At 50.8% G+C, this 17,645-nt stretch overlaps 1 protein-coding gene across 2 annotated transcripts; it reads left to right on the forward strand.

The window, feature by feature from the left end:
• Positions 1-37: 37 nt before the first annotated feature.
• RNF8 (ring finger protein 8) lies at positions 38-12,734 on the forward strand. 2 transcript variants are annotated; one of them, XM_086461829.1, is made up of 8 exons: positions 38-160; positions 3,106-3,234; positions 4,680-5,425; positions 6,491-6,590; positions 7,445-7,534; positions 8,665-8,772; positions 10,052-10,256; positions 12,059-12,734. In XM_086461829.1, the coding sequence occupies exons 1-8, from the start codon at positions 71-73 to the stop codon at positions 12,202-12,204; spliced, it is 1,614 nt and encodes a 537-aa protein (XP_086317955.1). In that variant the 5' UTR covers positions 38-70; the 3' UTR covers positions 12,205-12,734. The 2 variants fall into 2 exon arrangements, with proteins under 2 accessions (XP_086317955.1, XP_086317954.1); XM_086461828.1 differs by having other exon boundaries at positions 71-160; positions 4,680-5,417; positions 6,528-6,590.
• The last annotated feature ends 4,911 nt before the right edge of the window (positions 12,735-17,645 follow it).

Genomic DNA, 17,645 nt, shown 5'->3' on the forward strand with positions numbered 1-17,645 from the left:
GCCGCCTCGTCGTCTCGCGAGAGCGCCGCCGCCGCCGCAGCGATTGCTCCCGCCTGTCGCGGCGGACGCCATGGCGGCGCGGGGAGCGTCGCGCCTGGCCTGGTGCCTCCGCCGGGTCGGGGCCAGCGGCGAGTGGCTCCTGCTGGAGGCCGGCACGCAGGTGAGCCGGGCTGGGCCGGGCTCCGGCCCCTGGGGACGGGGGAGGGAGGGTGGCCGAGGTACGCCCATTGATGCCGCCCGGAGGGGGGGGGGGGCGGCCGTTACCGGCGCCCCGTCGCGGCCTGCTCCTCCCTGGGCCGCCGGTGCGCTTTGTTCGCGGGCCTCGTTGCTCCTTAACGCTCTTCCCGGGAGGAAAAAGCCCCGCCCCGTCGCGGTTAACGAGCGGCGGGTGTTCGTGGCGGCTGGGAGGAGCTGCCGTTCGGCCCCGGTGCGCCGCCGGCCTCCCCGAAAGGCGGCTCGGTGGGGGGGCTGCTGGCGCGTTTCGGCACCGGAGGGGGAGGGCGGTGTGAGAGGCGGTGTTTGGGTCTGGTTTGCCGAGTCGTCGGTGGTTAACCTCGGTTGAGAGGGTTTGGTGTTTGGGTAGAGTCGGTGGTGTGGTACAGCAGGGTAACGGGGGAGAAATCCTCAGCCTGATTAACGGCGGGGGGGGGGGGCGCTTGGGTGAGGTTAACGATGGGTACCGTGCTTCAGGTTTGTAACGGAGGTGAAACGAGGCCATGTTTTAAGTCTGTTTTGGTCGTGCTGCGGTGCGGTACAGCGATAACCCTGCTCCGGGGATGGCGGTTTTGAACCGAGAAGCCCCGGTGCGTCCCCGTGCTCTTTCCCCCCCCCCAACCCAGCAGGCGAGGGGCCGCGCTGAGGCCGGGGTGCTGTGAGAGGGCTGCCGGTGTGGTGGGGCTTCCCGCTGCGCCTGCTTCCTTCGGGCTTCGCTCCTCTCTCCGCGCTAGCCAGCTGGTCAAGGAGAGTCGCAGTTTTGTCACCCCTCGCGGATCCGAAGCCAGGAGGTGTGCGGGTGTGAAGGGCTGGAGTTCCACCCGCAAACCGTGCGGCCGGGGCTCTGGGAACTGGGCAGAGAACCTTGGCAGAGACGTTATTGCCCTGATTGCGCAGCGCTACAGTCCTGGTCGCAGGCCACAGTGTTGGCCGAGGGGCTCAATCCCCACAAACTTACCTACCCCGCGGCAGAGCAGCCGGCACTTCTGTACGGCAGCGCTGGGGAGCACGGGGGGTGGCTCCTCCTGACGGGCTTCAGAGTTACATCAAAAACTCGGCGTTTTTATATCCTTTTTCTGCAAAGTCATGACCTTTAACAGATTTTAACACAAGCATGCGTGTTATGCCCGCTGTTAATGTTGACATTTACAATGATCGGTCCACCCTATCATGTCACTTCATTAATATTCCTATACTAATATAACCATTAGTTATTTTACTGATCAAAATCTCTGATCTACAAATCAGGGTGGAGAGGATGTGAGAGTCTTCACAACAACATTCCTTTGTGTCTACGGTTCCATCCCACGAGAGAACGAGCGGAGACTGTACCATTTCACCCCCCGTACCTGCCTCCCTGCCTCCCCGCCCTGTGCTCTGCACCATTTCACCCCCCGCAGCAGCTCTGGCTTTGGCCATCTCCGTAAGGCAGCAGCTGCTGGCTCTGAGCATCAGGGAGGGTTTGGGTCGTTCTTACCATCATGTAAATTAATTGCATCAGGAAATTGTTAAATATAAGACGTTAGTTATTCATTAAAAGCAATTAATTATCAATGAAAAGTTAACTAGCTATTCAAAATTCAAACCTGATTATGACAATGGGGGGGACTGGTGGCACCCCGGGGCCGCAGGCCTGCCAGGCCACCGCCTGGCCTGTTGGCCCAAACTGCTGGCACCAGGGATTGAGCTGTGGGTGCCCTGCTGAGGCGTGGGGCTGCGCCGTGGTGTGGCAGGAGTCCGAGGGGAGCCCTGGGTTCGTGCTTTAAACCCGAGGGGAGCCCTGGGTTCGTGCTTTAAACCCGAGGGGAGCCCTGGGTTCGTGCTTTAAACCCGAGGGGAGCCCTGCCCAGGCAACCTGTAGCGAATGAACTTTCCTTGAGGGCAGCATCTTGCCATCTTGTAGGAACTGGAAGGTGTGAGATTGCAGGAGAAGAGGAGGGCAGGCTTCATCTAAGGCATGAAAACTAGAGCGCGCTTTTTTTGATATTTCTCAGCTGAGGTAACTGTGGGCTTTTTGCCAAAAGGTGCTTTTTCGGGCTGCTGTGTCCCGTTGGAGCCTTGAGTTGTCTCATGGCGTGGTGAGCTGCCTGGAAACTCGCGCAGCGCACAGAGGAGTGAGAAAAGTGTGTGATTGTCAGCTCTCGCAGCAGCGGGAGGGAGAGCAGAGCCACGCTTTCAATGGCAGGCTGCAATTAGAGCAGGTTTAATGAGAGACTGTGAAATGGTACCAGTAAATTATGTCCCTTCTTCCAGAGGATGCTGCCAGACTCTAATCAGGTTATTAAGATCCCTTCCACCGCTGGTTATGAACTGCAGGTAGCTCAGTTTCGGAGCCCTAAGGTGGAGGGTGCGATTCACAGCAGTACTGTGTGTTTAGGGCACGGTTTCATGGTGTGGTTTTTTGATGGTGGTTTTCTGGGCTGTTTTTTCCTGCGTCTTTCCCGTTCACAGGCAGTTGGACAGATGCAACTGGTGAAAGGAGAGGGTCAGAAGTAATCTTGAGACCCACCAACAGTTGTACTGGTTTGAAAAAAAAACCGGTGTTTCGCTACCTCATGGCTGCGGTGGGATCCGGGTGGGTTGGGAGCGGCTTTGAGCAGCTTTGCTGCTGAGGAAGATTTCTGGGAAACAAGGGCTGTAACCTGCCTTAGAGCAATCCAGTTTTCCTCGGTGGGAGGAAGAAGAATGCTTCAAGCTTTGTAGGGTGCCGTTTTCTATCTGCTCTTAAATTTAAATGCAAAAAAAAATTAAAAATCGTGTTATCCCAGACTCTTGGGAGAGAGCTGTAAGGTGCTGACCTGGATAGATTCCTGGTGTACTTAAATGGAAATGACCTGAACTGACTTGACTGTGCTGTTGCTCATTGCAGTTACTAAACTACTTTATTTTCAGGTAACTCTAGGCCGAGGATTAGATCTCACGTACCAGCTGGTGTCAAAGACCTGCCCCTTGATGATCTCCCGAAAGCACTGCGTTTTCCAGCAAAATGCAGAAGGGCAGTGGACTGTCAAGGATAACAAGGTACCGAGACTGATTAAAGACCTTGTGCTCTGAGGTTCACTGGGGAGGGTGCCCTTTTGGGGCTCCAGCGATGCCTGGGCTGTGATATCACCCCGTGGAAGTGTGACGGGAGGTCCGTGGGCTGCCGCAGTTGGGATGCGAACTGTCGTGCTTTCTGCACGTAGGGTCGCCTCTCGGTTTAGCGGTTCTCAGACAATTGTAGTCTTGCCAACAGCACTTTGCAGCCTGGGGACCTCTTTTGAGTGGCTTTCTCAAAGAAGAGCCCTGTGAATTTTGGCAGTATTCAAAACGATGGCGCTCTTGTACCGCTGATGAGAGGCTAAGCTGATACCCCTTGTTGTAGGGACCCAATTGCTTTAATTGGAATCAACTGCCACAAGAATCCGTCGTGAGGAAAAACATGCCTCATGCTGTGCTCGAGCAAGTTTCTTCTGAAAGCCCTCCTCAGCATCGAGTGCTGACGTCGGAGCCCTCAGCTAGGGCTCGCTGTGACGTCAGTCATCTTTTTTTTTTCGTATCGTGTTCTCTCTGCTTTCTCATTTGGGCTGACAACGGTAAAATCAGTAACTTGCTTTAAAGCAGCGCTGGTAGAACAGAGGGGTTCAACCCATCAGGCAGGTTTGAAGGAAGTTTGGGTCGGAAAGGAGCGGGATGGCTGCTCCCCAAACGACACTGCTCTTTAAGCACAACCCTGTCGCAGCGCTCGTATCGGCTCGGAAGCTGACGGTTACTGCGTGGCTGGCAGCGTCTGGGGGAAGATGAGCATTTCCTCTGTTGTCACCGCTGCCGGGTCCTCAGGTTGTCTTATCGAATCTCTTCTGAGTTGTTAATGATTCTGCAGGTCAGCTTGAGCACAGGTCAGTTTTAAAACTATTTCTGAAGGTAGTGTCTCATCTAAAACCCTTTTTCTGCTTTGAACATTATCTCCAAAGACCGTTTTCCTTCTTGTATATATTCTCCCTGGAGAACTGTCTCTTTTGTTCTTTAAGCAGTATAAGCTGTGCTCCTTTTTCTTTTCTGTTTCTTCATGGATTTCAGGTGACATTAATTGTCAAGAATAATTACTGCAATATTCTATGTTCTTGACAATGATCTGTTGCAGAGTTGTCTTTTTATTGGTTAGTTCTTATTTCTGAAGTTTTGGGGCAGTTTTTTTCCCCTTTAGAGTTCGTTCTTTTGCCTCAGCACAAGTGCGTGTATTAATGTTGTCCTCAGGGCTTGTACACAAAATCTGCAATGCAGGAGTAATGCACAGTAAATAATATAATGCAATGACTGGAATAAATGGGACGCTAAGCCAGTAAACTGCATCTTGCAAGGTTTATTGAAAGCGGCAGCTTGTTCTGATGGCAACACCAAAAAGGCTGGATATATTTACAGTTGCCAGAAATAACTTGCAGAGGACTCTGCCTCTTAAATTTTGCTGATTCTCTGTTCATTCGCAGAGTCTAAACGGTGTGTGGCTTAACAGACAGCGCCTGGATCCCTCAAAAGCCTACCCTATTGCTGAAGGAGACCGTATCCAGTTGGGAGTGCCTTTGGAAAACAGAGAGACTGCCGAATACGAGTATGAAGTGATTAAAGAGGAATGGGAGAAAATCAGGCCCTTTTTAGCCCAAAAGAGCGACCTAGGGAAAGGGAAGAGTTCAAGAGCGAAACGTAAATTTAGTTTGGAGGAGTTGGAGACGTCTGGATCAGAAGGGCCTTCAAACTCCAGATCCAAAAGAGACAGAGTGTCCTGTGACAATGAACCTTTGGGTAAATCATGGGGCAGGGGAGGAGAGGCCAAACAGTTACCAAAGACCGACATCACGCTGCCTTCTCCCGGACCGAGCGAGGAGGAGAGCAGCCCGGTGCCCAGCAGCCCTGTGTGCTCTCAGAAAGCCGTGGCTGTCCCCCTGCAGGACCAGAAAGGCTCTGGTCTGGCACAGTCGTGGACTGGCTTGGAGATGCTGAGGAAAACCCTCGCGGAGATCCTGAAGTTGAAGGTGAAGGTGCAGGAGAAGCAGGCGGCCGTGCTGAGCGTGAGGCAGCGGCGCAGGAAGTGTGCTCAGAAGGAGATCCTGGCCATGGAGCAGGAGCTGCGGGACTTGCAGGACCGGCTGTGCACGGAGCAGGAGCACCACCAGCAGCAGGTGGAGGAGCTGGAGAGGACGTTCTCCGAAGAGCAGCAGAAGCTGGAGGTACAGCGGTGGTCATCTTTTGGGCCTCTCTCTTGTCATTTTGTGGAGTGCCTGTTGTAAGACACTGATCCGAAAGGAGGTCTTGAACCATGCATTAACAGGATTAATGGTGGTGTGAACGACTGCTGGTAGAATGGTCGTGGAAGTATTGAACTTCCAGGCGTGTGTACCAAAAGAAAGGGGTTGAGCTGCATGGGGAATTAGGAAAAAGGCACAAAATAATTAATTTTTTTTTTTTTTTTGACAAGCACGTTCATTACAGCAAGATAGGAAAGCATTTCAGTTAGTAAAACCCCATAGTTTTAAATAAAAAAGTCAAAATCCTCTGCCTGATCCCCTGTGGTTAGAGAGGACAAGGGGAAAGGTAATCACCTAAAGTGTGAATTTCTATCTTTATGTGGCTGAATTAATGCCCAGTTTGCATGGCACATCGTTCCCTTTCCAAGCAGGTGAATTGCCGTGTGCCTTCCTCTCTGGAGGGAGGGAGATTTTTTCTTTCATACTTTCAAAAACCCCTTTACTGCAGTCTGTAAGTGACTTCAAGCAGTATGTGTATGTCGGTAAGTAGTGGTTTTTAGGTAATGAACTGAAGCCTTTCTATTTGAGTTGGCTCAAAATCTGCTTTAAAGAAATTAAGAATTCATCCTGGAGTGAGTTGCATCATTTTATCAGTTACCTCCTTCCAAGCCTGCTGCAAAGGGCAAGGTACCTGTGTCGGGAGTACCGAGAGGCTGGAGCTGTGTGCTTGGGCACAGCGGGCGGTTCAGCTGGAGCTGTGGGCAGGGCTGACCTCCCTGAACGTGCCCGGAGATAGAGTTGCAGCTTGTTCTCACGTTGGAGCAGCCTGACCTCTTTGCTTCGATGAGCATGCCGGGGCCTTCAGCCCTAAAATAACGTGGGGGTGTTCCAAGTGGGTGACTGCGCGGGGTACGTCCGTTTTACCTCCTCACAGCAAGTGACAGCTCTGCTTTCTGTCCTACACGGGGAACACGAGTGGGATGTCTCTTGTTTCTTTAAGCATATCCTCTAAAGAGTGTCAAAGTAGTCATTTTCTGTCCCTTGCTTTCTTCAAGTCTTTTTCTTCCTTTTTTTCTTCCCTTCCCCCCCCAGGGCAGAAAGAGGCAACGTGGGGAAGAGAATCTGAAGGAGCAGCTGGCCCAGGTCCTGCAAGAGGCAAGTAGTTATGAGTCTAGGTTTGGTCTAACTCAGGTATTTAAATCTTTCTTACGGCTGTGGCCTCTCGGTAGAAGGTGAGGACTTTGCCTTAGGTGCAGACTGGGCGATCTTCATCTACAGACCGGATCTCTGTCTGAGTGGCAGACCTTGCTTTGAGGGAGTTGCTGTTTGGCAGCAAATAGCGTGAGAATATGCACTCGGGTTGAAAGCATTAAGTAGCTGCAAGGATGGCAGTATTTTTTTTATTATTATTATTGTTATTTTTTTTAATTTGAATTTGGTCCTTGGGCTGGTGGCCTTTTTTTTGTGAGGTCTGTCTGCTGGGTATATATGTTTGGGGGATGTTGTTTTGGCAATTTTTAACCAGATGACCAAAAAAATTCACTCTCGGTTAGGAACGGTTTTGAAAGAGATTGCCACATACTTCAGCTTTCTAGGCTTTTTCCAAGAGGCCTTTCCTTTTGGAAAGCTAACAGGGAAACAGCTTCAGGTAACCCTGCCTACAGTGGCAGGTCTTTGTCCTCCTTACGGGTCCAGTACCCCTCGATACTCAAATGCCTGGGGTGCACTGAAATGGTGACGTAAAACCTAAGGGAAATGAAGGAGTGACCTGGGAGAGGGAATGAGAAGTGCCATAAATAACTGGCAGGCCATAAATAACTGGCAGAACATTCCAATTTCAAGTTAAGGCTAAACCACCTTAACACCCCGACTCTCTGTATAGGCATGGGTTGCTCTCTTTGGGGGAGATTAAGAAAAACAAGGCTGCTGAGCCTCGTGACTGTGGCCGTGTGTATTTAATGGGATAGCTTATAATGGCACTCATAATTTACGGGCTGGCCTTGTTACAGCATCATGCTTTGATGGAAGAACTGAACCGTAGTAAAAAAGATTTTGAGGAGATAATTCGGGCCAAGAATAAAGAACTGGAAGAAACCAAGGTAAGGAATCGCTGAATTCCCAGTTTTATTCATGAGTGAAACGTGGTGTGCTGCAGCAGAGGGAATGGTTTAGTTAACATTTGTCTTGGCTGTGCTTTGCCTCCAGTAGTGAACAGCTCCTGTGTTTCGAGGTGGTAGCTGAGTCTAGTTTCCAGGATCGGGGGAGGATGCGCCTCACCCTGCTTATAAATTAGTGTTCAACAGTCATTACTAGATCTTCTCCATCCTAAAGAAAGCCCAGAGCACCTGAACTGTGTGGTGTGCGGAGGAAGTGGGCCCGTTCCACCCTTTCTTTAAAAAAAAGAGGTGTTTGAAAAGTGTTCATCTTCAGTTAGAGTGCGTTCAAGCAAAACTGCACTGTTCCAGCCGTCCTACAAGGACTGAAACAACATAGAATTTGAATAATGATTGAGATAAACCACGTTTCTTCCCGTCCTTGACACAAGGTGAGGGGTGGGAAATAACTAAGGAGATCCCTTCCTCTGTCTTCCTCTTGGAAATGATCACGTTATCCACCTCTGGCTGTTTGCTTTATGGTTTTTGTACGTCATCTTTGCAACTGCTGCTCTTTCAAGTATAGCTTCAGTTGGAAGAATTTCTCTCTTGTTTTTGGGAGATGGAGCAGCTACCTAGGAGCCTAATTAAACTTCGAACAGCAAAAATTACTGGGCAGTTAAATGCAAGCGAATGTTTTAAATTCTTATGCTTACTTTTTTAAATATTGGAGGTATTTTGTCTGTTGGGTGTCTTGCCCTTTACATCAGACATCAAAAGAACTCTTCTATTGACTTAAGCCAAACCCATGCCAGGAAGAGATTGAAAGAGATTCTGACAAGATCCATCCAGCTGGTAGGTTCTTTAGCCTGAAGGGAATTTTGATAATGGCTGCTGCTCTTGCTTGTGAGTTCTCTGCAGTGGGTGGGAATAGTCTCAATACTGCCATGGCTCCAAAGAGGAGAGAGGCTACAGATCTGGGTAGGTAATAGACACGGACTTGACCGGTGGAGACTTGCAGTTGTGTGGTTTTACTGTTCGTACTGCCTTCCCCGGCACGTGCGTTTGCTGCCAACGTTGTACCGAGTCAGAGCTTGCTCTCTGTTGGTGTGTGACCCTATGTACTTCCCCACCAGGAGGAGAAGGAAAAGGTGAGAGCCCAAAAAGAAGAGGTGTTGAATCAGATGAACGACGTGTTGGAGAACGAGTTGCAGTGCACAATCTGTTCTGAGCACTTTATCGAGGTACGTTGAAGCCAGCGTGGGTTTGCTGGTAAAGAAGAGCCTCGAGAAGATTTCCCTAGTTCTGTTAAAGCAATAATTAAGCTTATTTCTTTACTTTGCTAGTTTAACAGTCCTGACAGACCCACAGCGAGTTGTGGGTAAAGGTTTGTCCAGAAATCCATCCTGTCTGCCCTAACTCTTCCCCTGGGCAGCGAGTTCAGCTTCAGTGTCTCTGCCTGCAGAGAGGTGGGTGCGTAATTGTAAGACACATGTAGGCTTGCAGCAGTTCTGGGTGCTCTGAGCTGCTGCTGCCAGCCTGCTGGGGCAGGAATCGGTCTGTAGGGGACCTTGCTTTCAGCTGACTGGGGTTGGGCTGCTTCTGGCTTACAGGTGGGAAGAGGATAGTAAAGGAAGGGAGGTGCAGCGTTCAGGCAAGTCCTGAAACGTTTATATTGAACGAGTAATGGTTCTAAACTCAAAGAGGGCAGGTTTAGGCTGGATATAAGGACGAAATTTTTTACAGTGAGGCTGGTGAAACACTGGCACAAGCTGCCCAGAGAGGTGATGGAAGCCCCAGCCCTGGAAACACTCAAGGTCAGGCTGAACGGGGCTCTGAGCAACCTGATCCAGCTCAAGATGTCCCTGCTCCCTGCAGGGGGGTTGGACTAGGTGACCTCTAAAGGTCCCTTCCAACCCAGACTGATTTATGATTCTATGATCGTTCAGATAAAGAGAAATTGGCCTGCTTTGGGTTGATTCTGGAAGTGATAGGTTGTGCCTGGAACGTAGGCTGTTATTTCTGGTCGTGTTTTGCTAGAACTTCAGTGTCATTACATTAACTACAGGAAATCTGTGTTAGCCTTGTTGTAACGACTTAGGGGCTAGCTGAAGCTTTAATTTCTGGGTTCTCAGTAATTTAAGATGCTCTTCTGCAGTATCTTGAGTTTTCCTATAATTTATCCTTTTCAAATTGGGGAGACTTAGAATTGAATTCACTCTTCTGGTCTGTGTTTGTGACTTGCTGTGCCCTACAGTGAATTGTTAACCAACGTGTAAAACTTGTCTGCACTCTGGCCTGGGAGAGTTTGTGTGTGTCACCCCTACAAAGGCTAAAGGCAGGGGGCTTTGGGCTCCCCCCGCCTCTTTGCCTTATAGTGTCACGGTCTGCTCAGTGGACTCGTGAGGGTTCATTTGCCTATAGCAGATGCTCACCTAATGTTTTCCTGACTTCAGTGCTTTTTTCCTTGACAATTCTTCTGTGAGCATGCCCTGCTAAGCATCCTCCCGTGGAATTCCACAGGCCGTCACGCTGAACTGCGCCCACAGCTTCTGCTCCTACTGTATCCACGAGTGGACGAAGCGCAGGGCGGAGTGCCCCATCTGCAGGCAGGAGATCACCTCGCAGACGCGCTCGCTGGTGCTGGATAACTGCATCGACAGGATGGTGGAGAAGCTGGGGGTGGAGACGAAAGAGCATCGCCTGAGCCTTATCAGAGAGCGGAAAGGTGAGAGGTGGGTGGATGTGGCATGATGAGTACAATCTCTCATTCCATCTATTTTGTACAACTTTCTTTCAACCTATATACCAAGGAGGTGCTCGGGGAATGCAGGAGGAATGCTAGGAAATTGATTTTAAGGTATGTTGTGGAACTAGCTTTGCTGCACAGTGAAATTAATAAAAAGTTTTGTAAAAGATTTCGGTATGAGTGCCACAGTCAAGTGGGACGACTCAACCGTGCTAAAGGTTAGGCTGTTTCAGAGATCACTAAATCAAAGCACAACTATGGAGAATGGGCCTTGAAAAATTTACAGGGTGCCTTTTGATGGACAACATCAGTGCAAAAACTCACAAGTGCGGTGCCTGAGGAGAAACTCTGAATCCTCTTCTGTGTGCCGGCCTTGGGTCGGAAATCCCTGAAGTGAGTGTTGGTCTGTCATGTAGGGCTGAACTGGTGGTTGCTGTGCCGTGTTAATTGGTGTGGAATTAAAGCCACCGTGGCTCAAATGCGTCACCTCTTGCCTCATTGTAGCTAAAAGACTGTGCGCAACAGTGACAGCTTTAAGTAAAACTCCAGTATTGCGTATTCCTCTTCTGCTTCCCTCTGCCAAATTTGTTTCCAGAGCACTTGACGCTGGTATCTAGGTGCTGAAATGTAGAAGGCTTCTCCTGCTGCCCCCTAACAAGTTTCTGTTGCTGTGTTCCCTTAAGTGATTGTCTTGTTTTCCCCTCATAGAGGTGAGGGCGCGATCCTTCGTTTTGCAGTGTGTCAAGGCTTTCACCTAACGAAAGGTGCCCTTAAAACGTCTGAGATCCTCCATGGTGACACAGAATGACGTCACTAAGCAGTGTTGGCTCAGACCTGAATTATAACCTCCTGAACCAGCTCGGGCTGGTTCCCTGGGGAAAGGCTGCGCTGCTCCGAGGCTGCCCAGCTCGGCTTGGTGCTGGCTGTCACCTCGGCGGAGCTGGCGCTGCTCTGGTGGAGTGTGCGCCTCTGCCGAGGGCGCCACAGCGCTACTGAAGGGTTTCACCGGAGGTGAGGTGAAGGGGTGCCTTCACGGGAGCCCTCTTCGTTTCGTGCTCTCCCTTTTTTGTTCAAACAAGCATGAAATAAGCCTACGTTGCTGTGTGATAGGTGCTCTAATTATATAAATGACTATTCGTGGGGAAATCGTTTAGCTTCACCGTGACACACTTCAGAAGGAAGGATGAATTGCTTCTGTGCCGTCTTTTTATTCAGTGATGGAAACGTGTTGATGGAGATGAAGACAACCACGTGTCTATTTAAACGTGAATTCCTCAGGAGAAACCCGCTGAAAGAGAAATAACGATGCAAGTGGCACTTGAGAAGCTCCGTGGGAGCTTCCCCAGAAGCCTTTCCAAGAGCCTTAGTAGGATGGGCACCAGTGCACTCATAAATGTCTGGAGGTTGTGGTGGGGCCGTAGGTGTCCTGAACAACCACTGCTTGTTGGAGAGCTCCTTCCCTTCTTACCTGGCAAGGCGCTGTAACAGTTAGCCGCTTCCAGTGCCGGTGAGGGGGTGGAGAATGTCTCCTCATCTGTGCTATCTTAACAGGAAGAGGCATGTAGAAAACTTGAGAAAACAAACCAACAGGAAAAAAAAACCCAAACCCTTTGTTCTTTTAGTGCTGAAAGTTGAAAAGAAGGTGGGCTATGCCCTGCAGCTTGAAAGACCCATTGCAAACTGGCAGCGAGAGGCCGTAAGTTTCAAAGAGCAGCAGGAGTTCGGTGTTTGTGGGTACAGTGGTCACTGCTAACTTGTGTTTCTGTGTGTTTTGAATGCAGAGAAACAGAATGCGTCGGTGAAACCAGCCACAGGCAATGACAGCGGTGCCATTCCGTCCGTCTACTCCATCTTGTCGATGAGCAGTTGTGACAGTGAGGACTCTGAGGAGGATTCTTACTATAATGGAAGCTACTACGTTATCTAAGCACTGTTCCCGCAGACTCATTTGCCTGGGGGCTGCCCAGAACCAGCTTAACGGTGTTTGGGTTGCCTACTGCCGGATGAGCGGGCTGGACACCTCAAAGGAGAGACTCTGTGAAGAGGCTGGAGCGGAGAGCTAGCAGCATTTGGAAGAAGGACCTTCTATTTTTAAATGAATGTACAGCAGCTTGATCTCTGAGACGACGTTGGGCTTGTGGCAGAACGAACTGCCGTGACGCTCGACGGTTGGCGTGCGAAACCTTCCGTGATCGCTTGTGACCTGCTCGGTGTGACGTAGGAGCGTGTGCGCATCCCTTAGCGAGGGACGTGGTTAAATGTGTACCTCGGCTTAATTTATTTCAGGCAGCAGAGGGGACGGCCTGAGCGACTGAGAGCTCGGCCATCCTGGGCAGCAGGTAGGAGAGGTGGATCAGGAAAACGCGCCAGCGTGGGTTTTCCTCTTGAATTTCGTGTGGCAGCTCGAGTCCCCTGGCAGGAAAGGTAACCAAGGGCGGGTGGTGGAGCCCGGCAGCCTAAAGGCCCTGGGAGCTGAGCTGCTGGCTGTCGGGCCGCCCCGTTGGTGCGACTGATTTTCTGTTAGATAGGGATGGAGAAGAGTCAATCTTTCCGAATTCCTTAGCTAGGGCTCTTTTTGTGTAGTATCTTTTGGGTTGTTCCCTCCTCAGGCTTTTGTGTAAAGGATTTCAGAATCGGGGAGCAGCCCCTCCAGAGGTTGTTAGCGATGACTTCAGAAACTGGTACAGTCCTTGTCAGCAGCGGAGAGGAACCTCTGCTTCGTCAGCAGTGCCGCTGTTGGAGTTAGCGGAACGTCCCGTGGGCGGGGTAGGAGAGCAGCACCTGTAGGCAACCACAAGGCGCAGGAGGAGACGTTTAGTTTTATTGTTTACAAAACGTTGCTGTTGAGCCCTGGGTTGTGCTGCCCTCGCAGCAAAGCACTCGCCCCCGAGGGACTGAGCGAGTCTGGCCTCATCCTGTCAAGAATTTGTCCGTTAAGTTCCGTTTTCAGTGGCGTATGCTTTTGACTTGGCTGTTACGTGGAAAGGACTGTTTTCCACTGTGAGAAGAGGATGGGGGAAGCCCTTCTCGTCTGTAATATTTCTTTGGCTATTTGTATGTACTTTGTTGTTTCTATGTTTGTTTTAAGAAGGAAAATATAAATCCATTTCTGCATTAGTCTTCCTTGGCGCACTGAGATCAATGTCTTTCTCTTAGTTGTCTTAGATTTTTTTTTTTTTTTTTGAGAAAACACAGACTGTCTCACTTGAGTGACTGTGCTTCATGTTTTGATTGCTGCAAGCAGTGTGACTATTTTAAAGTTATTTGAAAGACCTGTGTATTCGGGAGGTGATAAAAGACAACGCAACTCTGAGCTTGTGGCTACCCTAAGGGTGATTTAGTAGATACAATCATACCTCCTAGCTCCTCCCAGTAAAGAAAGATCCCGTTAAAAAGGTGCATGAATGACGCTGCTGTCCTGCAGAAGCGGTGCATTCTACCAGATTTGATTGGTAGGACTTCAGCAGGGGAGATAGGGGTGACCTGTGGGCCAGGCATCTTTCTTAAAATCTTAGTGTAAGGTTTCTTTTGTGGAGGAGTCGTTACATCTGGAGTTTTCCTCTTTCCCTTTTAATGTCCATTGCAAGTTTCTTCTGTGAATATATGCTCTGTAGGAAGCGGGTTCCTCAAAACGCGTGTGAAACAGGCTGACATTGGAGCAGGCATTCCCAGTGAAGAGGAAAATACTCCGATTACCTTGAACTGCAGATTCTCCTGCTGTGTTTCTCTTCCACGTTGCTGCACTTTTTTTTTTTTGCTTGTTTCATTTTGCTGAATATCTTTATGTCGTTCTCTTGGCCTTTATGCATGTTGCAGAGGATAATGCTTCTAGTAACAGAGGAGCTCTTGGTGTGATTGCTGAGTGTCTCCTCTTTTCTCCTCTTGGTGTATCAAACCGCTTCCGCTGTTCTGGTAGGTGCCTCGTGTGTGGAAGTCCACGGAGAGGGGTTTAGTAATACTGTGCACTTGCAAAAGCGTTTCACTGAGCTCTCCTCCCAGTTCATAAAGTTCCTCAGTACAACTCCTATCAGATACAGAGCCAAAACTAGACATGCAGAAGTGTCAGGCAAACTACTGACCTTCTGGAGGAGATGTCTGTATTTCTGATACTGTGCTCTGCTTTGCTCTGAGGTCTGGATCCTTTCTTCTGCTTGATTGTTGTCCTGGTTTGGCTGGGACAGGATCCCAGCCCAGCCATGCTGGGCAGGCTCAAGCCAGCCGGGGCAGCTGACCTGAGGCAGCTACAGGTGTAGTCCCTCCCATCATGTCATGGTCGTTGTAAAGGGGGAAGGTTGGCTGAGGAGAGGGAGCTCCTCTGGGGTTCCTCCTACTGGGGTTCCACCTGCTCTTCCTCTTCTGCTGAGGACTACTCTGATGTCAGTGTATTCATTCAGCCAAGTATTTTCTGTTTGGACGGGCGGCGGTTTCATTGAACCGGTGGTACTTCCACCTACGGGTCCCCTCTCCTTTTTCCCCATTCCCCTCCCTGACTGGTGAGGGTTCATCGGGTGACAGAGCGACTGTTACGTTGAGCCCCGGGTACAGGCTGACCGTAGACAGTCAAGCTGGCGCCCAGCGTTTGGTTGGGACATCACTTAGTTTACCCAGGAGAGTTGTAAACCCTTAAAGGGTTGAAGTTTTTGGCAGGTTGGGATGGAATCAATCCCGATGTCGGTCTTTGCACTTGGTGGCCTTCTCAGATTTTTGATCTTAGAGTTGCTTTTGCAGCTCTGCGTGGCTCTACCGATGGTTGTTACTGGATTTTTGAGGCGGGTCGCTTTTGGGCCTCGGGGGTAAAGGTGTGGCACTGCTGAGGACTCTGGTCGTTGCTTGTGGCATCATGAATTATTTTGTAATCACACCAGTCTCTGTGAACTGGTAATGGGCAAGGAGAAGTAGCAATACCCATGGAGCCATACTGCTGTTAGCAGTTCTTTTCAATATCTTTTAGTTTAGAGAAAAACAACGGTGTAAAGGAGGGTGTGGTACAGCTACTCAGCAGACCTAGGAATTCGACTGCTGCCAGTTGCCCTGGTAGAAAAGACCAAATACAAGGATACAGCAGGTCCTGCAGGATCATCTCAAACAGATGAAGAAGTTACAACACGAGCCCTGTCTCTGGGGGAACTGAGAGATCTCCACAAGGATCATGGCTGGCATGATGGGGAGCCGCTTGGTACCTGGCTGCTCCGATGCTGGGACAGTGGGGCTGATGGAGCAGACGTGAGGGGCAGAGAGGCCAAGCAGCTCGGAGCAGTGGCAAAGGAAACTGGTGTGGACAGAGGCCTTGGAAGAGCGGCGGGTTCTCCTTCTCTCTGGAGATGACTGCTGTCAAGTGTTCACTACAGGTGTCCCTTTAGAGGGGATGCCATGTACTGGCCAAGCAAGGAGACAACGACCGAGAAGGGCATGAGCCACCTGAGAGAGCGAGAGCCGTGCGGGAGCTCATCTGGACAACCCACGGACACCAGTAGGTCTGTATGAACTGAAGCTGACTTGGAGCTACGTGGCACGAGCGCGCCACCCTGCTGTGCCAACACACTGGCACGATTTAGTTGGAGGGGTGACGAGGCCCCAGCTGTGGGTGAGCTGGGTGACGGGTTGTGACACTGTGCTGATGACCTCACTGCCTCCCCACGCGCTGGTATCCCTGCTGTTGACCAGACGTCGGGAAAATCCACAGAATTGCTCGGTAAAGCATTGGAGAGGTTGCCCTGCCTCGAGGAGAAAGTCCCCTCTCCGAACCAAGGCCTGCTTCAGCTGTCGGGAGAAGGAATCTCCCCGTGAAGCCTCCTCAGGAGAAGCGACCCACCTCAGCGGGTTTCCCTCTGGCGGTTCTTGCGGAACCGTGGAGAAGACAGGAGAAGGTGGGAAAAGAAGGAAAACCTCCCGCAGGACCGCAGGCACGAGTCAATGAGGTAAAAGGTAGAAATCCCACAAAAAGGGGCCCTGTCAGGAGGAATCCTGCACCGGTTTCCAGAGAGCAGCCCCCCCCCCCCCAAATGGGATAGATGGGCCTTGGATGCGAAGACCTACAAGTAATGGTGATGAGAGAGTGATCCCTGTGGTACAGGTGGTAACGATGGACACTCTGCTCGGAAGTAGAGGGGCCCTGCCTCCAGCCAGGGGCAGGACAGGGACAACAGTGTCTTGGACTGTGTGGGTTCGATGGCCTGGCGCATCAGAACCCCAAAAACACAAGGCATTAGTCAATACGGGTGCCCACTGCTCCCTGATACCATCGGATTACCAAGGAACAGACTCCATTTATGTGACCTCTGGAGTTACTGGAGGCTCACAAGAGTTGACAGTAGTAGCAGCAGTAATTAGCTTGACTGGAAGTGACTGGAAGTTTTGACTGGGGCCCTGAACAGCAGCAAGCCTTTGAACAGCTCAGGAAAGAACCTGCACGTGCAGTCTGGGCTACAGGATAAACATCAACAACTGTACATCTGCACGTACCCTTGGAGATGCCGTGCCCTGAACCGTTAACCGTCCTGGGATGGCATCAAGCGTCTCCAGCCTCACATCCAGGAGGATTTGGGTTACGACTCCCAGCTAGTCACGGCTGAGGCACAGCAGCAGGCTTGCTGCAGGGTCACGACTCGCTGCTTTCTGTTGGAAGACAGCGGTCACGTAGCGGGATAATCAACCACTTCCAGAGCAGCGTGTGGTTTATCGCTGTGGTTTATCGCTGTCGGCAGGAGTGGCCGGGAGGGAGGGCTAATGGACTGCGGAACGGGACTATCGCAGAGACTCGGAGTTGTTTAACTCCTTCGCATCTGTGGATTCCAGGATCAATCTGACCATCGCTTTTCTCTTGCACGTGTAATCTACCACGCAAGTGCTTGGTGAGCCTGAGCAACAGCTGCCATTTCACTCTGCAGATCAGGCAATTTAATAATCCCGCTGTGCTCCCCCCCATTTCAGTGGTTTTCTCCGAAGATATGCTCTGGCTAGTCCGTGTTTCGCTTCCTGCTCATAGTCCTTCCTCCCTCCTTGCCATAGTTTCACATATTTAGGTTTGTTTTGGTTTTTAAACTTAAGCATTCATGCCTGTGTCCTGAGCTGTACCCCCCCAGGTTTCAGGCTTAATGTGAAGCCCAGGACAGCTCCACCGGGGCTCGACACCCTCAGGACAAGCCCAGGACAGCTCCACCGGGGCTCGACACCCTCACGACAATCTAGAGCCCCGCGTTAGGCTTTTATTGTGTGACCAGCTGGACCAGCACCGGCCTTACAGAGCTTGTCCTGGCCCTGCCCGAGCCCCGGAGCTGCGGGCAGGGTGGGCTCCGGGGGGGGCTGCCGTTGGGTCGGTCTCCTTCAGAACCGTAAAAAAAAAAAACCCCAAACCCCAAACCCGCTGTT

This window comes from Leptosomus discolor, chromosome 2 (genome assembly GCF_034619465.1).
Source record: "Leptosomus discolor isolate bLepDis1 chromosome 2, bLepDis1.hap2, whole genome shotgun sequence".
Classification (NCBI taxonomy): domain Eukaryota; kingdom Metazoa; phylum Chordata; class Aves; order Leptosomiformes; family Leptosomidae; genus Leptosomus; species Leptosomus discolor.